General features: G+C 43.8%; 1 protein-coding gene across 1 annotated transcript in view; it reads right to left on the bottom strand.

Annotated features, from left to right (window-relative positions):
* FGFRL1 (fibroblast growth factor receptor like 1) overlaps positions 1–23,362 on the bottom strand; it is a 247,403-nt gene that overhangs the window by 108,634 nt on the left and 115,407 nt on the right. The window contains exon 3 of the mRNA XM_030564103.1: positions 13,350–13,622. Coding sequence (XP_030419963.1) covers positions 13,350–13,622 — 273 coding nt within the window. The remainder of the gene's footprint in view (positions 1–13,349; positions 13,623–23,362) is intronic.

Genomic DNA, 23,362 nt, shown 5'->3' with positions numbered 1-23,362 from the left:
CAGTGAGAGATTATGTCATACTCTATCAAAAAAACTGAGGAACCACCTGATCAGCATCCTATACAGCAAACAGGAAAACATCAAAAAAGAGCTCTCCAACCTGGAGACTCTCATTAATAACCAAACTTCTATACAAACGGACTTCACTAGAATAAGACAGGAGATCTACATTACTCACTTCACCTCTCTTCAAAGGAAAAAGGACTGTAAGCTGTCTAAACTCCTACCTGCCACATGGGGCCACAACAGTGGTACCCCTAACCCACCCAGCAATATCGTCAATCTATCCAACTACACACTCAGCCCAGAAGAAAAGTCTGTCCTATCTCGGGGACTCTCTTTCTGCCCTGCCACCCCCACCAACATGATACAGTTCTGTGGCGATCTGGAAGCCTACTTTCGCCGTCTCCGACTCAAAGAATACTTCCAGGACAACACTGAACAGTGCACTGATACACGGGTGCCCTCCCACCAACAGCACAAGAAAAAGAACTCCACATGGACTCCTCCTGAGGGTCGAAATGACAGCCTGGACCTATACATTGAATGCTTCCGCCGGCGTGCACAGGCAGAAATCGTGGAACAACAACATCGCTTGCCTCACAACCTAAGCCGTGCAGAACGCAATGCCATCCACAGCCTCAGAAACCACCCTGACATTATCATCAAAGAGGCTGATAAAGGAGGTGCCGTTGTCATCATGAACAGGTCTGACTATCAAAAGGAGGCAGCCAGACAACTCTCCAATACCAAGTTCTACAGGCCACTTCCCTCAGATCCCACTGAGGAATACACTAAGAAACTACAGCAACTACTCAGGACACTCCCTACACTAACACCAGAAGAAATCAACATACCCCTAGAGCCCCGACCAGGGTTATTCTATCTACTACCCAAGATCCACAAACCCGGAAATCCTGGACGCCCCATCATCTCGGGCATTGGCACTCTCACTGAAGGACTGTCTGGATATATGGACTCTCTACTCAGACCCTATGCCACCAGCACTCCCAGCTATCTCCGTGACACCACTGATTTCCTGAGGAAACTACAATGCATTGGTGACCTCCCAGAAAACACCATCCTAGCCACCATGGATGTAGAGGCTCTCTACACAAACATCCCACACACAGATGGAATACAAGCTGTCAGGAACACCATCCCTGATGATGCCACAGCACAACTGGCTGCTGAGCTCTGTGCCTTTATACTTACACACAACTATTTCAAATTTGATGACAATATATATCTCCAGATCAGTGGCACTGCTATGGGCACCCGCATGGCCCCACAATATGCCAATATCTTCATGGCCGACCTGGAACAACGCTTCCTCAGCTCTCGTCCACTCACACCCCTTCTCTATCTACGCTACATTGATGACATCTTCATCATCTGGACCCATGGGAAGGAGACTCTGGAAAAATTCCACCATGATTTCAACAGCTTCCACCCCACCATCAACCTCAGCCTGGACCAATCTACACGGGAGGTCCACTTTCTTGACACCACGGTGCAAATAAGTGATGGTCACATTAACACCACCCTATATCGAAAACCCACCGACCGCTATGCCTACCTTCATGCCTCCAGCTTCCATCCCGGGCACATCACACGATCCATTGTCTACAGCCAAGCACTGAGGTACAACCGCATCTGCTCTAACCCCTCAGACAGAGATCAACACCTACAAAATCTCCACCAAGCATTCTCAAAACTACAATACCCGCATGAGGAAATAAGGAAACAGATCAACAGAGCCAGACGTGTACCCAGAAGCCTCCTACTGCAAGACAAACCCAAGAGAGAAACCAACAGGACTCCACTGGCCATCACATACAGCCCCCAGCTAAAACCCCTCCAACGCATCATCAAGGATCTACAACCCATCCTGGACAATGATCCCACACTTTCACAGGCCTTGGGTGGCAGGCCAATCCTTGCCCACAGACAACCTGCCAACCTGAAACATATTCTCACCAGTAACTGCACACCACACCATAATAACTCTAGCTCAGGAACCAATCCATGCAACAAACCTCGATGCCAACTCTGCCCACATATCTACACCAGCGACACCATCACAGGACCTAACCAGATCAGCCACACCATCACTGGTTCATTCACCTGCATATCCACCAATGTAATATACGCCATCATATGCCAGCAATGCCCCTCTGCTATGTACATCGGCCAAACTGGACAGTCTCTAAGGAAAAGGATAAATGGACACAAATCAGACATTAGGAATGGCAATATACAAAAACCTGTGGGAGAGCACTTCAACCTCCCTGGCCACACTATAGCAGACCTTAAGGTGGCCATCCTGCAGCAAAAAAACTTCAGGACCAGACTTCAAAGAGAAACTGCTGAGCTTCAGTTCATCTGCAAATTTGACACCATCAGCTCAGGATTGAACAAAGACTGTGAATGGCTTGCCAATTACAGAACCAGTTTCTCCTCTCTTGGTTTTCACACCTCAACTGCTAGAACAGGGCCTCATCCTCCCTGATTGAACTGACCTCGTTATCTCTAGCTTGCTTGCTAGCACACATATATATACCTGCCCCTGGATATTTCCATTACATGCATCTGAGGAAGTGGGTATTCACCCACGAAAGCTCATGCTCCAAAACGTCTGTTAGTCTATAAGGTGCCACAGGATTCTTTGCTGCTTTTACAGATCCAGACTAACACGGCTACCCTCTGATCTTTAATTACATGATCCCAAGCTATATTTTCCCCAGGGCCCCTGTGGGGTTGGCAGCTTCCCATAGGCACTATGAAAGCAGTAGGTCTTGAGTAGAGTTGGCTGAATTTTATTTTATTTTTTTTAAACAGAGCAGCCCCTGCTCTCGCATTTACGGTCAGAGCCGCTATCTGAGCAGTGGAGTATCAGAGGCATTACCCCATCTACCTGCCTCTGTGAAGGAAATTTGAGTGTGCAGCAGTTTTCACAGCCAGAAATCTGCATGATTGCACAGTTTAAAGACAAAAACAAAGATCCTTTTGATAGCTACAGATCATGAGCTGGCAAATGGCCCATCTGGATCGATTCAGTAAGAAAAAAACTTCAGTGGACAGCCAGAGAACAATTTCATGGGGATATTTATATAAATAACCCTTGTAGGGTGTACAGCTCATTTGTTTTTGATGGTCAACAGATAATTCTTTGGGATAAGGAACTATGTACTTAATCACTAGAATGCTAATACTGATTAAAAAGAGCTCTTCTTCCACCGTTTATAAATCTGTCTGCACTGTAATAGCCCTCCCAGATCTTGTGGTAAGCCACAAAATCTATTAAGCTTGGCTATGAGAGTAAACTGTAGCTTCTACTTCTATTGGTTACCTGCTTCTATTTCCTTACATTTCCTGCGGAGGTGGATTAGAATGGGATTCTTGGATGTTTGGAATCCAGAGTCCACGCTCAAAGGGGACCTGGATATGAGCAGTGCAGCAACTTACTGGGCGTAGCAAGGCCTGTTCACTGGGAAAAATGATTATAGACTCTAGGACTGGAAGGGACCTCGAGAGGTCATCGAGTCCAGACCTCTGCCCTCATGGTAGGGAAAAAAAACTGTCTAGACCATCCCTAATAGACATTTATCTAACCTACTCTTAAATATCTCCAGAGATGGAGATTCCACAACCTCCCTAGGCAATTTATTCCAGTGTTTAACTACCCTGACAGTTAGGAACTTTTTCCTAATGTCCAACCTAAATCTCCCTTGCTGCAATTTAAGCCCATCGCTTCTTGTTCTATCATTAGAGGCTAAGGTGAACAAGTTTTCTCCCTCCTCCTGATGACACCCTTTTAGATACCTGAAAACTGCTATCATGTCCCCTCTCAGTCTTCTCTTTTTCAAACTACATAAACCCAATTCTTTCAGCCTTCCTTCATAGGTCATGTTCTCAAGACCTTTAATCATTCTTGTTGCTCTTCTCTGGACCCTCTCCAATTTCTCCACATCTTTCTTGAAATGCGGTGCCCAGAACTGGACACAATACTCCAGTTGAGGCCAGCCAGCACAGAGCAGAGCGGAAGAATGACTTCTCGTGTCTTGTTTACAACACACCTATTAATGCATCCCAGAATCACGTTTGCTTTTTTTGCAACAGTATCACATTGTTGACTCATATTTAGCTTGTGGTTCACTATGACACCTAGATCTCTTTCTGCCATACTCCTTCCTAGACAGTCTCTTCCCATTCTGCATGTGTGAGATTGTTCCTTCCTAAGTGGAGCACTTTGCATTTGTCTTTATTGAACTTCATCCGGTTTACCTCAGACCATTTCTCCCATTTGTCCCGATGATTTTGAATTTTGACCCTGTCCTCCAAAGCAGTTGCAATCCCTCCCAGTTTGGTATCAGCTGCAAACTTAATAAGCGTACTTTCTATGCCAACATCTAAGTCGTTGATGAAGATATTGAACAGAGCCGGTCCCAAAACAGACCCCTGCGGAACTCCACTTGTTATACCTTTCCAGCAGGATTGGGAGCCATTGGACTGTGTAAAGGCAGAAGAGGAAAGAAGAGGCTCTGGAGCAAGTGGTGGAGGAGAGATTGTCTTCTGGTTAAGGATACAAGAGATGTGGACTCAATTCCCAGCTTGAGCATGTGACCCTAGGCCTAGATTTTTAGAGGTATTTAGGCATTGCTGCACTCAGCATTGCAACACCTAACTGATTTAGGAGCCTAAATCCTGTTTTCAAAAGTGATTTAGGCACTTAGGAACTTAACTACCATTGACTGTCCACGCCTCTTGTGTTTGTACTCTCTTACTATGTCTTTGTACAGTGCCTGGTAGAAAGGGGCCCCAAAAGTTTGGCTGGATTCTCTAGACTCTACTGGAATATAAATATTAATTAATAACAATGATGAAGGGTAAGAGATCTTTTCTTTCAAAGGATACAAAGAGGAGAAAAAAAGGTTCTAAGTACTGGAGATCCCTGAAGTTTTGATGAATCAACTCCTTGTTTAGCCTTCGTCAACCATCACTTCCCTGCTGCTTTTAATCAGTTTTTTAAAATAGTCTGTCCTAAGAAATAATAAGTAAATAATAAAGCAGCAATCACAGGATTTTACTTGTACTATACATTCCCGATGCAAGGTATTATTTCAGTATGAACTGTACAAGTGCCTTTTGTTAGAAGTCAGCAGTTGCTTATTGGAAACAGAGTTGAAAGCAACTCTTCCACCTACAGCTTCTAAGCTATGCATGTGAGACAGACAGACATGCACAGTTCACTAAATAATGGGGTTTATGTGCTTCAAAAAGTTACTCTCTTTAGCCATCTCTGCAAAAGGCAGATCTTCCCATAACCTACCATCATTCTTTTGAAAGGAGGGAGGGAGTGCGATACAGTGGAAAGAAAAGGTATGAGATTCCACGTTGCTGGGTTTAACTCCCAGTTCTTGTAGGACCTTGAGCAAGTCACTGAACTTTACCGTGCTACAGCGTCCCCAGATATAACATGGGCGTGACATTTAGCTCCCTCAAAGGGGTGTTGCAAGGCTAAATTAAAAGGAATTATTATAAGGAACAGAGGTGAAATCTGGCCCCACTGATGTCAACACCCAGCATGTTTTCATGGTGAAAATGGATTTTAATTTTTTCAAGCTCTCCCACAGTAATCATTCATGTGACAGGATGCTTTCTTGTTCTGTTTTCTGTTCTTTTTGGGATCTTACACTCCACCTGTCACGATGGTATCCGAGCACCTGCCGTAGTGTATAAATATGTGGCATTATGAGTAATGCTGAAATAAGATTCTTAAAGTGCTATTTAAAAAATTAATTTAAAAAAAGGACCATATGGTTCAAAAGGCCATTCTGCTTAATGATGTTTGCACTTTCCAGAGCACAAACAAAACGGCACCATCAATTTGTTCTCCATCCTCCAGCTGACAAGCTGTTGGGTTTTAAAACACTGCCATGATCTCTAAAATAAACAAAGGCTCCTCTTCACACAGAAAGCATTTTCACAAGAAGAAACCCCAGCATCTGCCAGATGCATTAAGGTTCAGAGCCAACTTGAATTCTTTGAAAGAATCACACAGTCGTACCTTGTGTTCACTTTCAGACCTCTGCAGGAAAGATACTCGGGTGATGTCTGATTTCAGGGGAAATAGCATTTACAGACGAGCAATCAGTTTGAAACATAAAACGAAGAAGTCTAGGGACAGCCATTTGAGAACAGGCTACATAATAATCAACAATCAAGAATGGACTGAGCAAATACAACCTATAACCTAAGACGTTAGGAGATGCTATACTTAGCCAGCATTAGTATCAAGACATAGGTCGGCAAATGAGCACTTGGCACAAACTTTTCCCATTTCATAGACTCATAGACTTTAAGGTCAGAAGGGACCATTATGATCATCTAGTTTCAGTTAACTCTACCACAAGCTTCGGCACCACACTCTTCAATACATGTTTTGTCTTTTTCATATCTAGCACTTTTAAATTCCACGTGGGCTCAATCCTGCACTCACTGAGGTCAATGGGAGTATTGCCATATGGTTCAGTGGGTGAAAGATCAGAGCCTAATTAGCTAGTGTTTGTGCTAAGTATTGTTATTAATACAATTTGTGCAATGATACAACTTACCAAAGCAGCCTGTTCTCTTCAGAGGCTTTGCTTCACCTTCAATTCAACGTTAGTCCCAAATTCTCATTTCCTGGCCTATGATTTTTCATTCCTCCTCTGTGTTTATTTGTTTTATTTTCAAACAAGTGCAGTTCGGGCCTGATTCAACTCCCAGTAAAATCCAGGAGAACCTTTCCGTAGATTGTAATGGGAGTTGGGGTGGGCCCTTAGAGCCCATGTAAGTTGCTAGAACAGTATCCAAAGGTTCACAGAATGGGTAAAGCACAGGCAGTGGCAATGCAAGCTCCATAGCACTCCCCCATCAATATGCCAAAATACCATCTCCAAGGGTGAAAGATTAGTTAACTCTCCACAGCCTATTCACTCTTTGCCCTTTCTGCTGAGGCTGCTAAAGTAAAAAAACAAACAAACCAACAAACAAAAAAGAACCAATGCTAGTGTGGAAGGGGGATGCGATGTGGACATAGGCCATCAGACAGCCATTGGATAATAACATCTTTCAGTCACTACTAGTGTTATTTGGTGTATAACTACATAGTGGTAGAAGCAGTGAGCTCATTAGCAAGACATTGGGAACGATGCCTAATTACGGAGCCATGGTGACTAGGGTATTGTCATAAACAGATAGCTAAGGGTTAATGTCTCTTTCACCTGAAAAAAAGTAACCTGAAGCACCTGACCAGAGGACCAATCAGGAAACCAGACTTTTTCAGGCCTGGGTGGAGGGAAGGTTGTGTCTAAGTTCTTTGTCTTCTGCATGTACTCTCTCAGCTATGAGGAGTGAGTTTTTCTATTTCCTGCTTTCTAATCTTTTGTTTCCAAGTTGTGAGTACAAATATAGTAAGACAGTGAGGTTTCTATTGTTTTCTTTGTATTTACATGGATATAGTTGCTGGAGTGCTTTGAATTGTATTCTTTTTGAATAAGGCTGTTTATTCATATTTCTTTTAAGCAATTGACCCTGTATGTGTCACCTTAATACAGAGAGACCATTTTTATGTACTTTTTCTTTCTTTTTATATAAAGCTTTCTTTTTAAGACCTGTGGGAGTTTTTTTTTAGTGGGGAACTCCAGGGAATTGAGTCTGTACTCACCAGGGAATTGGTGGGAGGAAGAAGTCAGGGGGAAATCTGTGTGTGTTAGATTTACTAGCCTGACTTTGCATTCCCTCTGGGTGAGGGGGAAAGAGAGACTAACTCTCGGTACTTCTGTTTTCCAAGGCTGGGAACGGGGAGGGTGGAATCCCTCTGTTTAGATTCACAGAGTTTGCTTCTGTCTCTCTCTCCAGGCACACCTGGAGGGGGAAGGGAAAAGGTTTATTTCCCTCTGTTGTGAGACTCAAGGGAGTTGGGTCTTGGGGTCCCCAGGGAAGGTTTGGGGGGACCAGAGTGCCCCAAAACACTCTAATTTTTTGGGTGGTGGCAGCTTTACCAGGTCCAAGCTGGTAACTAAGCTTGGAGGTTTTCATGCTAACCCCCATATTTTGGACGCTAAGGTCCAAATCTGGGACTAAGTTTATGACATGGTGTCAGCGGTGGGATAGAATCCAGAAGCCAGTAGGAATATTATATTTTTCTTTTCTCTGCTAGGGGCTTTTAAGCAGAGGGGAACAGTTTGGTTTTAAAAGGAACCAGAGAGTATTTTTTTCTGCTCTCTCTGGCAGCTGTGGCTTGCATATTAAGCAAGCAACCATTAAGAGACTATTAAGGGTCTTTTGTCACACAATAGCACCCCCATTAGGAGGCAAATACCAGCACTATATAAATGTAGTTAAGTGAACTGATGAGTGTCAAAAGGCCTTTACCCAGCTTAAGGCAACGCTCATGTCTGACTCAGGGCCCCGGATTTTGACAAGCCATTCCTAGTAACCACGGATGCATCTGAGCGTGGTATAGGAGCAGTTCTCATGCAGGAAGCAACAGATCACAACTTCCATCCTGTCGTGCTTCTCAGCAAGAAACTGTCTGAGAGGGAAAGTCACTGGTCAGTCAGTGAAAAGGAATGCTATGCCATTGTGTACGCTCTGAAAAAGCTACGCCCATATGTTTGGGGGCGGCGGTTCCAGCTACAAACTGACCATGCTGCACTAAAGTGGCTTCATACTGCCAAGGGGAACAAGAAGAAACTTCTTTGTTGGAGTTTAGCTCTCCAAGATTTTGATTTTGAAATTCAGCACATCTCAGGAGCTTCTAACAAAGTAGCGGATGCACTCTCCCGTGAGAGTTTCACAGAATCCAGTAGTTAAAAAGTGTTCTTAAACTGTAAAAGTCTGTTAGTTATATACTTAGTGGTATATGTAACAGTGCATGTGTTGTATTAATCTGTTTAGTTTAAAGTTCTAGGAGGAAATCGCCGCCAGTGAGCTTCCCCCTGTCTGCAATTTGGGGGGCGTGTCATAAGCAGATAGCTAAGGGTTAATGTCTCTTTCACCTGAAAAAAAGTAACCTGAAGCACCTGACCAGAGGACCAATCAGGAAACCAGACTTTTTCAGGCCTGGGTGGAGGGAAGGTTGTGTCTAAGTTCTTTGTCTTCTGCATGTACTCTCTCAGCTATGAGGAATGAGTTTTTCTATTTCCTGCTTTCTAATCTTCTGTTTCCAAGTTGTGAGTACAAATATAGTAAGACAGTGAGGTTTCTATTGTTTTCTTTGTATTTACATGGATATAGTTGCTGGAGTGCTTTGAATTGTATTCTTTTTGAATAAGGCTGTTTATTCATATTTCTTTTAAGCAATTGACCCTGTATGTGTCACCTTAATACAGAGAGACCATTTTTATGTATTTTTTCTTTCTTTTTATATAAAGCTTTCTTTTTAAGACCTGTGGGAGTTTTTTTTTTAGTGGGGAACTCCAGGGAATTGAGTCTGTACTCACCAGGGAATTGGTGGGAGAAAGAAGTCAGGGGGAAATCTGTGTGTGTTAGATTTACTAGCCTGACTTTGCATTCCCTCTGGGTGAGGGGGAAAGAGAGATTAGCTCTTGGTAATTTTGTTCTCCAGGACTGGGAACGGGGAGGGTGGAATCCCTCTGTTTAGATTCACGGAGTTTGCTTCTGTGTCTCTCTCCAGGCACACCTGGAGGGGGGAAGGGAAAAGGTTTATTTCCCTTTGTTGTGAGACTCAAGTGAGTTGGGTCTTGGGGTCCCCAGGGAAGGTTTGGGGGGACCAGAGTGCCCCAAAACACTCTAATTTTTTGGGTGGTGGCAGCTTTACCAGGTCCAAGCTGGTAACTAAGCTTGGAGGTTTTCATGCTAACCCCCATATTTTGGATGCTAAGGTCCAAATCTGGGACTAAGTTTATGACAGGTATGATGGTCAGACAAGCTGATGTCAGCCTGAAAAGATACAGACAACTTTTGGCCAGATAACATTTCGGTGGTCGGGGGTATAGAAGAGCAGTGAAGATGAACTGCATCTGAGTGAAAAGGAGAAGGCTCTTGGTCCTCTAATTTTCCATAATAGCAACAAAAATTGTTTTACTAAGGATGAAGGAGACAAGGTGTTTCAATGAACAGAGGAGCTGGTGTGGATGTTCAAAAGCAAAGCTGGCTCTTAGTGTATGAGCAGTTGTTGTCCCAGTCAAGAGCTGACATTACTGAAATCCTATTACCTGAGGATTTCCCTTCTCACAAGCCCTTCTACCTTGCTAAAGCATTTCCTGGTCTCTCTTCTCTAAGGGGCCTGGAGGTCTCCACCAAAGTGTGAATTCCAAAAATCATATAATTACTATTACAATCCCCCCATCAAGGTGCCCACCACAGTGCCTGCTTATATCATTCAGCATCCACAGTAAAGCTGTAACTATTTCTCCTATCCGGCAAACATAAAATCAGACAACTGTCATACAGCAGTCATTGTGCTGACCTGGGCAGCAATGACAGAGAAGAGTTTAGTGATGCTTGGCCAATATCTAACCTCATTTACACCTATGCCACCCCACTGCCAGGCAAAATGGCTTAGGAGACCATTAGCTTAGGAGACCCCAGACTCAGCAGCACTCCCTACAAGCCCCAGTTTATATAGGTGGAGATGTGACTGTGCCTGCAAACAACCTAGCCGTCCTCCTTTGGTGCTAGAAGAAGCTATGTCTGGGCCCATTATCCAGGCCCTACATAGCACCCAACGGGGCCCATTCTCTCTGGCAGGTTTCCTGGGGATGAGAAAATCGTCTCTGCCCCCGGGACACACACACAAGATGAGGCAAATTTAGTCCTTTGCCATTATCTATTTACCATCTTCATGTCATCCTGCTCCCCCTGTTGTGCCTTCAGTGTCTCATCCTACAATTCCCACAGCTGGGAATCCCCTCTTCCTGCTCTGCTCTTCTGTCAGCCATATGTCACTAATCATCTGCTCCTAGTCACTGAATTCCCTCAGCCTGTCTCTAAAGCTGCTCTTGGATCAGTTAGCAGCACAGAGCTCCTGAAAGCATGTGCTCATTTCCTCAGCCCTGGCACTGCACACGCATTTCACACTGGACAGACCCCAGGCCTCAAGCTCAACTCCTCTTTCTAAAGGAAATTTAAAAGTCATTATGGGCCCTGCCATGCTATAGGTGTGTGCGGTGCTTTACAGGCATTAAAGAAGAGGCAGTCTTGGCTCCCAGGAGCTGATAGTTTTCTTCAGTCATGCAGCCTGTTAGCTTTTCATAACTAAGAATGTAACAATGGCCAAACTGAGTCAGACCAATGGTCCATCTAAGCCAGTATCCTATCTGCCGACAGTGGCCAGTGTCAGATGCTTCAGAGGGAATGAACAGAACAGGCAATCATCAAGTGATCCATCCTCTGTTGCCCGTTGCCAGCTTCTGGCAGTCAGAGGTTTTGGGATACATAGAGCATGGGGTTGCGTCCCTGACCATTTGGGACAGAACAGCCGCCTGTGTGCAATCCTGTCTGACTCCCCAAGTGCATACTCTGGAGGCTAGCCCAAGCTGCCATCCATGCTGCACTTCTATTTTTAGGCACTAGCTTGAGCAGAGCTAACACGGGTATGTCTACCTATGCCAGGAATTACACCTGCCAGCTGCTGTGTAGACACTCTAAGAGACTCCATCCTAGGGGAAGGTTATCCCTGTAGTTAAAGCACAGGGCTGGGGTTCAACTCCTAACTGTGCCACAGACTTCTTGGGTAACCTTAGGCAAGTCCCATAGGAGCACATTTCAAAAGAGCTCAGGGCCAGATTTTCAAGAGACTTCAGCTTCCATTTGGCCACCTAAGTAAGGGCCAGGTTTGCAAACGTGCTCAGCACCACACAGCTCTCATTGTGACTCCCGTGCCGTGTTTCAACGGAGCTGATGTGGAAACGTGCCCCACCTGCTGGTGTTTTTAAAGAATTCTGTTCTCAGTCGCTCTTGTGCCTTCCCCACTCCCAGCACTTTGGCTACCGTACTGTGCACATCTCTGCAAACAGCTCTGCAAGGCACAGGTTATTTCTAAACTTTTTCTGGACAGGGATGCCAGGCGCACTCTCCCCTTCTATGCTCTCCTGCAGGGCTTCCTCAGGAGGGCCGGATAAGCAGCTTAGTTTGTGTCAGGCCAGCAGCTCCTTCCTCTGGGCAGGAAAAGTGGTCTTTTGTCTTCCCCTCCCCTAAGTGCTTTGCAGAGTGGCAGGATCAGCCCCTTTCCTCTCCCTAGAGATTTTTTGGGAAAAGAGCCATGAATCTGGTGTCTGGCATGAGTTTGGGGAAGACAAGGCAGGAGAGAGTTGGAGTTCAAACAGGGTTCTTCTGTCTTCACAGGCAAGGCTGCTCTGATCAGCAAGAAGCTCTCAGTAGTTTAAAATGAGCAGAGAAAGAGGTAGGATGTGGGCTCAATATTCATGCTGGCGAGGGAGGCTTTTGGCTGAGGGAGCAGGTGGGTGAGTGAAGGCCTCTAGCATTTTCCCACATTCTAGTTCTTACCTTTCCTCCCTCTGCACCCTAAAACATGCCACGTTTTAGCCAGCCCTCTCTCTCCAGTTCAGGAGAGCTGGTTGCATTTCCTGTCAGCAACTCATGGGGACGCTCTGAGCACTGAGAATGAAGGAAAAGGCATTCAGGCCTCTTCTGAGCCCTCAGAATTATCGACTCAAACCCAGCATGTGATCTTGGATTCCCGTCATCTGGGCCAAGGTCTTGAGAATTTTGGGGGAATACACAGGCAAGACTATCCCCTGTGGTCTCTCCTTCAAAGACAGAGGCCCTCTACACACATATTCTAAATCCTGACCCCAGTGATGGGAATTCTTTGGAAACTTGGGATCCTTAGTGCCCAGTGTTAGCACTGTGCCTAGTTTCACCATAGCTAGATTTATTCCTAGCATAGTCTGCATCTGCTCACTGCACAAAAATCCCTTTGTTGGGCCCTTTAATATGGGCTTGTTAAAATTCGTTTTAAAAACTACCCTGTTCCAGCAGCAAACACAAAGATCAGCATGACCTCTCCTTATCACTCAGCCTTTCCTGTGTGGAATTCGTTGTGATCTGTGCCCTAGTGATTATTGCATCACTTCTGTTTATTTGTAACCTTTGGCACTCCATAATCTTATCTTGTGGCTGCTGACTGCAATGCAAGAGATGTGCAGCAGTGTAGCTAGCCTTAGCCATCCTCAAACACTGGAATGGGCCAGTTAGGTGGAGGTCAGCAAATGATTAGCAAAGAGGGCCTGCAATTGCTGCCAGGTGAAAAGAAATCAAACTTCTCCGCTACCATTGAAAAAGGCAAGCTTTACATTTCCTCCTGCAGCACTTACCAATCACAATAAGGGTGTAGTTTACACTCATACTGCCAAAGCCGTTGGTGGCCTTGCAGATGTATGTCCCCGCGTCTTCGCTTTCCACCTCCTTGATTTTCAGTCCTTGCTGCAGGATCCGGAACCTTGTCCAGCCACTGTGGATAGTCCGTCCATCTTTCATCCACATAGTCAGAGGTGGCGGGTCACCTTCTACCGGACACAGTAGCTTGATGGTTCTTCCTAACCTCACAGACTGCCGGTGGATCACTTTATCAGCAATTCTGGGTGGGCCTAACAAAGAATGGAAAGAAAAAAAACACCATAATTGGAACCAGTTCTGTCACCGTAGCATCTACAAGCCACCGGTCATGAATAGGGACCCTGTACAAATAGAACAAAAGTTACTTATTGAAAAGAGATTACAATCAAAGTGAAAAAAACAGACAACAGATATCACAAAGAAGATACCAGGCCATGGAAGGTTTGAATCCAGAACTTAGACATTCTTATCACCTTGTTCTAACCAACTGCATTAATCTGCCAATGGCAATCAGCTGTATTTCTCTCTTCCTTCCCTCCCCTGCCCCAGACCTCCCCCACCTCTTTTTTATGTCATGGGGAACTAGATCCCAGATACCTAGACTACTGGTTGTTTTAGCATAACAAATCCTGAAGCCAAAATTAGTAACAGCATTGGTACTTAAAACAAGGAGTTATAATCCTTTTATGTTTATATGTATAGCAATTCCCTTTAATAATCACCAGATGGGTTTTGTCAGCAGCAGGAATTATAAGAATACACTAGTATGGTTCTAGAACACAATGAATTTGCTGGGTAGCATTTACTTAATGACAAGGTGCAGGATATCCTGACATGTTAACATCGCATACATGCAAAATGATGAATTTTGGGGAGATTTTTATCCATTGCGTCAATCTTCCCTTGACAAGTTCATTGGACTAGCCTGACTGCTGAATGTTTGCTGCTGGTACATGGCGATATTTTCATGCATAACAAGGTGTCCTGGAATGTGGCAACATGAACACACTGTGCTGCACGATAATGATAAATACAAGGGCAGGCCAACCCGTTTTGGGGCAGGGGGTGGGGACTGATAAGGTCTCCCACACCGTGAGCTGTCCCCCTGTGAGAGAACCAAATTCAAAGCTGAAATGTTCAAGTATATTTCTTCATTTAATTAAATAATTGTCTTTATTGGATTCATTGATTTATTAACTTCTATAGCCCCTACCAGTATAACAGCCAGCCTCTTTCTCAGAACATTTCAAAAACAGCCATGACCAATAAGTGCTCTGTTCCTGCATAAGGACACACTTGTTTTAACAGGGTCTGATGACTTGAGGTGCTGAGTGACCTCAATCCTCACGGTGCTTCAATGGGTTTGAGGCTGGTCACCATTTCTCAACAGCGGTCCAGCGCCTTAGAGGACTCAACCCCTATGGGATCTGTGCTGGAGTCCTTTCTCATGCTGGAACGCACTTCTTTATAAGAGCAAATGCAGTGAGACTCTCTGCATGAGTGTTTATCAGCAGGAGTAAGGTAGGCTCCATAATCCAGACCATAGTTGACTACGGGCCATATTCTCTCATGCTTATTCATGCTGGTGGGAAGTGAACAAAGTTGTCAGGACCTAGCCCTAAAACAATGAATTGGTTTAATCAAAAGCCAGATGAAGTCAATTAAAGGCTTCATGTCAGGCCCTGGAGTTCAATAGATTTGGGTTCTGGTGAACTGCTAAGAGTGAACAAGTCCCAAAGGCTGGGATCCTCACCTGAGAGCATCTGTCCTGGAAAGCCAAATTCCAGGCGATGGCAGTCAGAACACACCTCAACTGTCACCTGCTGTAAGCAGGCCAATAGGAGAGGTGGTCTCTCAAGTAATATTGCCCCCCTGATTCCGGAAGGGATGTCAAAATACCATAAGAAAAGCTGCCATTGTGTGTTTCCAGCAAGGACCTTAAGGACTGGAAGTCTTGCAAGCAAAGCTTTTCTTGTGAGAAACTCAAAAGTCCAGTCGATTTTTACAAACTACAAAGGCGTGGATACTTTGGAGAAGCTTCAGAGAGTCATCAGAATTTTTGAAGGCTGATCTGAGTCTAACCCCATTTCCAGACATTTGGGGGATTCACCCGTTGTTAGTGATCAGTTACGGGCACAGGCTTTAATGGAGCTACACCAGCTGAGGATCTGGCCCCAAGTTCTGCCACCCTTCCTCACATGGCATAGTACCTTATTTCACGAGTAAGGGGGGGCAAAATCCACACAAGTTTACATGCTAGCTGACATCTTACATCAAATCTTAGAGTCCTCTTTTAAAGGCAGACTCTGCCACCTTACTCAAACTGAGTCAAACCTCAACTCCATGAGTTACCACACTGAAATCAACTGCAGAGCAAGGTACTTCTTAAAGTGAGCACGAGTGTCAGAAACTGACCTATAAGTAGTGTTGGGGAAGAATGTGTGGTACAGGGCAACTGGGGACAGTGGAGGGGGAATCGGGCCCTCCCAGCAGTGTCTTCTTCAAAAACTTTTTCCTGCCAACATTCAACTTGACTCCTGACAAATTTTTAGGCTGGGAGGAAAAAAATAGTTTCCCAGTGGTGTCATGAGGCTTGTTGCAGGCACACTGCACATGCGGTTCTCCTGATGGCAAACGGTGTTGCCTCTGGATCTGTCACATGATTCGGTCAGTGATAAGCTTGGTCCTCCCCGAATGCCATTTTCCTCTGACTGACCTTTCATTCTGAGGAATTTTTGGATCGCTCCCCTGTCATAAGAGCTATACGCAGACCTTTTTGGTGGTCTAAAAAACAGGGAACCTTTCCCAGAGCCTTTCTTCCTTTAAAAAAAAATGCCTGTGCTGTACTCTAAACCTGCCCCACTTTTAAATTTACCCCTCAAGTGCTTCCCCCCACAACCTTCCATATTAGGAAGAGGAATAAAAATGTCCAATTTCTTTTGCAGCTATGCATTTCCCTGTGTGCAGCTGCATGCTGTTCTCAGAAGGATGCAATTCCAGGGCATGGAGGCGTCCAATGCAAGCTAAAAGCATGTCCCTATGTGTTTGACATAGTAAACAGTCCCATTTGATTACCTATCCTCATTAACAACTCTCTGTGTAAGCAGCCCTCTCTCTCTGGAATCATCATATACCACAAGCTTCAGAGGCCCTCACACGCTCATGGCTGTCACTGTGCTGCAGAGAGCTGGACCTCCTAGAGATGTTTATGGTAGAATCACATGTTGGTGTTCTGTCATGGGTCTCTGTATCTCTTTTTAATGTGCAGGAATCTACTGGGTCTTATTTCACCACATATTTGCCTTGGGACTGCAATGGTGACGGATGAATGCTTTTCAAATTGAGATGCGCTTTGGCACACCTCACGGCAATGTTTGTCCTGTGGTATTTTTGGGGAGGAGATAGGGAGAGGTAAAACATATTTTGCAAAGGGACCACCCAGAACTTCTCATATGCACCGAGTGCCAGTTACACAGACTCTACTGAGCCAGGCAGTTTGTACCATTTTACGGTTGAGATCTCAAATCTTTCCAATAGAAATGAAATCTCTTCTCTGAAAAGGTATATTTAAAAAGCCCTTAGCTGTTCATGTGCTGCTTGGGAGTAGCTAAGTCCTGCTTCTATCTCATAGCTCAAGTCCAGTGTAGTTCCATCTTCTGTTAACTGAGCACTGAATCGAGATCTGGTGAATAATGGATTTTTCAGTGTATGGCCAATTTTGAAATTGGGGGGGAGAGGGAGGGGAAGAGCATGCATAATTTTGGGTTGAACCTAAAACAAAATGTCTTCAAAATATTTGGCACATTGAAAAGTAATAAATAAATAAATATTTTTGGGGTCAAACTAAAGATTTTGTTTGAACCAAAATGTAGCCTTTTATTTTGATTTGAGTATTTCAATGTAGTTGAACTGAGAGTTGTTTAGAATTATAAATCCTCAAAATGACTTGTTTCAATTCCTTCAGGAATTTGGTAAAAAATGACACCAATTCACGAAATGGCTTGGTGTTGTTGAATCTTTGTTTTTCATCAGAAAATAATTTTGGTCGAAAAGTTTTGCCCAGTCTAACTGAATCCCTTCAGTAAGCCTTGTATTGCTGAGCTCCCTGCCCCAATCACTAATGGGAGGGGACACTAAGGAGCTGCCTTACCCTGCACCCCACAAACAATTCAGCAACTGGCCTCCTTAGGGATTTGAGAGGATCAGCAGCAAGAGACAAACTGAGACAGCACTACAGATGATTATCTTATCTTCCTTAAAGGCAGACAAGGAGTTTGATCCTGCAAGGTGCTGCTGGGTGCTTCCAAGAGGTGCTGAAACCTCTGAATCCCCATTACAGTCAATGGGAGCTGACGGTACTCAGCACTTTTCAGAACTGGTCCCTACAAGAACCGGACGCAATGTATGCCAAATGCTGTTGGTGTGAGAGCCTTCTCCTCTGCAGCTCCTGCAGTGTGGAAAAGACTAGATTAGGCTTTGTCTACACTGGCAAGTGAAAGACAAAACTTTTGTTGTTCAGAAGTGTTAAAAACCACACACACCCCCCAAAAGACAAAAGTTTTGTTGACAAGTGCTGAGGTGAGCAGCTCGACAACGCTAATGCCACTTATTGGGGGTGGAAGTGTTTTGTCAGCAGGAGAGCTTAATAGGTTTAAACCTGAATTAGTAATTTTGTAATTACATGTAAAAATCAGGAAGATTATGGAAAATTAGGGTTAGCATCTCTGTGGGTATGAAAATGATGAGACCTCTAGGCAAGGTAATTATTCCACTACAGTTTCAGTGATGTAAGCCATCTGCCCCAGCCATATATACGGTGCCACAGCTTCGGTCATAATGGGTCTTTTTTGCCCCCATTCATGCTCCACTTAGATATTTACATTTTCCATTTTAAAAGGTTGATCCCAATGGCTATTGCTATTAACACACCATGTTAGGGATGGTGCAGATGAGTCCATAGAGTCATTCATAAATTTTAAGGCCAGATGAGATTAGTATGATCATCCAGTCTGAGCTCCTGCAAAAGACAGGCCACAGAATTTTATTCAGTTACTCCTATATTGAGCCTAGTAACTGGCAAGAGTTGTTTCCTTAATTTCCCCCCCTTCCCTGCCCCCAGTTTCACAAGGCATCTCTGGATCTGTGAGGAAGGCGTGAAAAGAATGTGGCCTCCTCCATCTGTGCCTCAATGTTACTCCTTCTCCAAATAGAAACTAAATATAAATTTTCTCTATAACATTCAAACCAGTTTAGTTACTAGAAGAGATGGTTCCAGAGTTCCAAGGCCCAGCATGCAACCAAGTTTAAAATATAATTTAAATAATCCCTTCTAGATCCTTCACTTTGCACCAAGTTTTTTTTGTTGTTGTTGTTTCTAGTTTACACGCACACACACACCAGACCATCCCAGAGAGACACAAACGTTTGTTGTTTAAATTAATGCAAGCACAGAGGAAAATTAACATTGCTGCTTTTGTTTAAAGATTTCAACTCGTATATATGCAGACATATGTGCTGATTTATTTGACTCGTCTAGAAATACAAGCAGCTGGAATCTCCATTCTGTTCCATTTTGTAAAGGGACAGATCTTACACCTGTCTTACTGAACAGCTGGGCAATTTTCAATTTATATCCCACTATAGTATGCTCTACTATCCTATACCATAGAAACAGTTTTACTTGCTGCTCTGCTGATGACATTGCTTCACAAGCATTCCATTTCCCCCTCCTCCCCCACCGTTGCAACAGACTCTGAGCTGCTGGCGGTTGTTACTTCTTGATAATAGAAATTACGTGTTGCTTTAGTGAGTAGCCATTTCTGGGAAACAGTGAAAACAACTTGTAGAAAAGTATTTAAGACACGATGGTGTAGTGTCCCGGGATGTACTGTCTGCATTTCTCACAGGCAAAAAAGCTCACACATGTAATTTCGTTTCCTTGGACTGAGCTGCAAAGTTCATGCACTCCTTTGACTCATACATGTACTAAACATGATTTATGACTCTGTGAAAACCCTCTCAATATATGGTGTTTTGATAATGACTTGAACCTAGCGCAATAATTTAGTAACACCTAGAAGTAAAGGCTAAATGATTTCCCACTCCACATTCCTTACTTCCCATGAACCCCTTTTACAGCTAACCTGGGGTGGAGGTGCCACTCCTACAATATTTGGACTCGGCCCTGTTATTCCCTGAAATACTCTTACTCACATATGGCGAACACACGAGTGCTGAGCCATGTCCTAGGAGACCATTTGCCATGATACAGTTCAAAGTGAACTTTATTAACACATTAAACATAATTACAAAGAGGAAATTCCAAAGAAGGTCAACCAGCTTGGACAGTTTCTTGGAATAGAAAGTAATTTACAATATCCATGTGATGTATTGTAAAGTTTATAAAGAAGTTAAATAAGTTTTAAGGGCCCCATGGGTTACGTATCTTTTATTATTTAATACTAAACATTCACTTTCCAATAAGATAAGATTTCTTTTGAAGTCCTATGCTAGCAAACTAGCAACCCTTTCTTATATGGGGCACTCAAATAATCCGAACCTTAGAAAAACAAACAAACAAAAGGAGCGTAGGATGTAGGGAAGGAACATCATATACGCAATCAGTATGTGATCAGCCAGTGAAATCCACCAATAAGGACAAAATGGTAGTGACAGACAATTGCCAGTAGCCAAAATACATCTTTTCCCATAAATACCGTCTTCTAAATCAGCATGTTTGCATAGGTATGTACACCTTACCCACCACTATAGTATCTGAGCTCCTTATCAAATTATTTCAAGTGCAAACGGCCTATACGAAATCTGAGTTCTCAACTTACTCACACCCCAGTAGTTGTTTCTAGGTGCCACTTTCCTGTTCTTGCTGACTGGCTTTGGGAAAGCTGGGGAATTCCTCACTTACAAAGCCTGATTGTACAACACTGACTCATGTTTAGGTGAAACTCATCCCTGTGCAGAAAGCCAACACAGGTCCTATGCACCACTTAAAGCCTCTGCAAAATGCCTACAGGTCCCTGCCCCAAGGACTGTATGATCTAAGGACAGGGTAAATTTTGTGCTGACCCTCTGCACAGAGGTGAATTTCACCCAGTAGTGAGCACTGTCTCATGTGAACAGTAGAAATGGTCAACAACAACAAAAGGTGGAGAGGGTTGTTAAAAGTAAAACTTTTCCATAATGTTTGTTGTTGTTGACAGTGATTAACCATTGGAGCAAACCACCAAGGGAAGTGATGGATTCACTAGCTCTTGATGTCTTCAGTCAAGACCGGATGCCTGTCTGGAAGATATACGTTAGCAAAAACCTATTGAGCTCAATACAAGGGGAACTGGGGGAAATTCTTTGGCCCTTGAAATGCAGGAGGACTTCCATTTATTTTCACAATATACAGGGACTTGTGCTTAGCTAATTCCTGGGGGGAGGGATAGTTCAGTGGTTTGAGCATTGGACTGCTAAACCCAGGGTTGTGAGTTCAATTCTTGAGGGGGCCACTTAGGGACCTGGGGGGAAAAAAATCAGTATTTGGTCCTGCTAATGAAGGCAGGGGGCTGGACTCTATGACCCTTCAGGGTCCCTTCCAGCTCTAGAAGATAGGTATATCTCCATTATTATTTTTTTTAATAGATGAGCTAATGGTCTCTTCTGGCCTTAAAATCCATGAATCCAGCAATCATTTTGGACAAACATGTTTGTGTGTTTTTTCCAAAGACAAAAACCAAAAGTTTTTGGAAACCAAAATGAAAAAGCAACATGTTTTGCAGGGGAAAAAAAAAAAAACTTATTTCCACACCAGCTCTAGTGAGTAATCTCATTGACTCTGCTGGAACTAATAAACTATTGACTAATACTTCTTCATCTAAGCCTACACAGTTTATGGCTATTCAGAGGAAATATTTGCTGATTATTTTTTTCATGCATAAGATGACAAGTTTCTCTTCTCTACGACATCCCTGCAGCAGGAACTGCTTCTCTGAGGAAATGTATATTTACTGACAGCACAAGAAGTACCTGCCATATTTTTACATGAATAATAACAGGCCTTCCGAGTTGCTTCTGCTCATCAATTTTCTAGACTGGTAGCTCCAAAAATAAGAGGGGGCGGAGAATATTTGGGGAAATGTCCCATTCAATTAAGTCCCTTACATATACATTGCCCTGAGATTTTGTAAAATAGTTATTGTATATTGAACAACTGGCACTTAATTATTGCATCGATTTATTGCAGTTCAGCAACAGTTGGGGAGAGATATATATCTTACATGCTTTTTAAATCCTCTGAGCACACATTTTAATAATGGGTTGGTATTTATTTAACATGCAATTACTATCTTATTAAATTAAATGTGCATTGACAACACTCAATTTCAAGTGTTGCTGGAAATTTTTGCAGCCGTGAAAACGGTAACTTTATGCATAGGCTTTGAGGCAGCGAACACAGAGGAGAGTTAGGGTTACTTTCAATTACTTTGGAGGAGACAGATATCTTACACTAGAATGCTTCCTCTTTTAGTGTAGGGGCAAAGATGCCATTTATTGTTTCTTGACCGCCATCAGTGGGCGCAGCATTGTGCCAAACAGAGGACTAGAATCTTTGCCTGAAAGGGCTAAAATTCAACTTCAGATACATAACACAATGGATGGCCAGCAGGTGCTGTTCTGAGATTAGATACCACAGTGATCTAACTGTCTAGGCAGGTCGATCTATACCAGTGGTATTCAAACTGTGGGTTGGGACCCCAAAGTGGGTCACAACCTCATTTTAATGGGATTGCCAGGCTGGCATTAGACTTGCTGGGGCCAACGCCCGAGCCCCACTGCCTGGGGCCGAAGCCAAAGCTTCAGCCTTGGCTGGTGGGATCAGGTTACAGGCCCTCACACAAGGCTGAAGAGCTTGGGGTTTTGCTTCCCTGCCCAGGGCAGTGGGGTTTTGTCTTTGGTCCCCCGCTAGGGGCAGTAGGGCTCGAGTGAGCTCAGGCTTCAGTCCCCCATCCTGTGGTTGTGTAGTAATTTTTGTTGTCAGAAGGGGGTCGTGCTGCAATAAAGTTTGAGAACAGCTGATCTATACTATCCAGCCTTCTTATTAATATTCACAAGGACAAACTATTCTGAATACAATAACTGGGTTTTGTTGGGGAGGGGGGGCAGTTAGAAATGTTATTGAAACAAATCTGTAAGGTTTGGAAATGTTTTGGATAAGTGTTTATTTAACCACCTGTTTCCAGCCAGGATAGAAAATAGTCTAAATATCGCTAGTAAAGATGTTCTTCTGGCTTCAGAAAGACAGAAAGAGAGAAGTCTCACTAAAAATCCTGTTCTCCCAAGACTGTCAGCCCAAGAGCCCAAACCTGTTACTACTGAAATCAACATCCAAACTCCCATAGATTTTAGTGGAAGCAGTACCAGGCACCATTTCTGCAAACTCAAGAGACCCGCATACTTCCCATCAGCTTTGGTTCAGACCTAAATTGAAGCTTTCAAGGTTAATCTAGCTTAAATTTAGCATGTGCGCTACTGTGGTCCACTTCGCTAATTGCTCCCCAGCTAGGCAAATGCTTGTTTGTGCATCCAATGAACTTCCCAGCCAAACCTCCCCTAACTCCAAGACTTTCAGTAAGACAAACCAGACACATTGCAGAGCAGTTTCATTCACTTACTCTGTAACAAAACAAAACAACCATCATATTCACCAGTCACAGCCATCTCCAAAACCTATGGCTTTAAACAAAGGCATTTATTTCCATGCCTTTACAATGCAAACCAATTTCTTGTTTGCTCCCATGCATTTATGCAGTATCCCATCGCCTAATCAAGTGATGCCAGGATTCATGTGTGTAGTAACATGGATTCCCCTTGAACTTATGGCAGTCAATGTTTAACCCAGTTTGAGAACAGTACAAGGTTTAATAAGTAATTAGCCATTTCCCCTATAGAGAGACACTGCAGTGTGAGCCGTACAAGCAGGAAATTGTAA

Source organism: Gopherus evgoodei, chromosome 5 (assembly GCF_007399415.2).
Source record: "Gopherus evgoodei ecotype Sinaloan lineage chromosome 5, rGopEvg1_v1.p, whole genome shotgun sequence".
In the NCBI taxonomy this organism is placed as follows: domain Eukaryota; kingdom Metazoa; phylum Chordata; order Testudines; family Testudinidae; genus Gopherus; species Gopherus evgoodei.
This window is presented reverse-complemented; position numbering and strand designations above follow the sequence as displayed.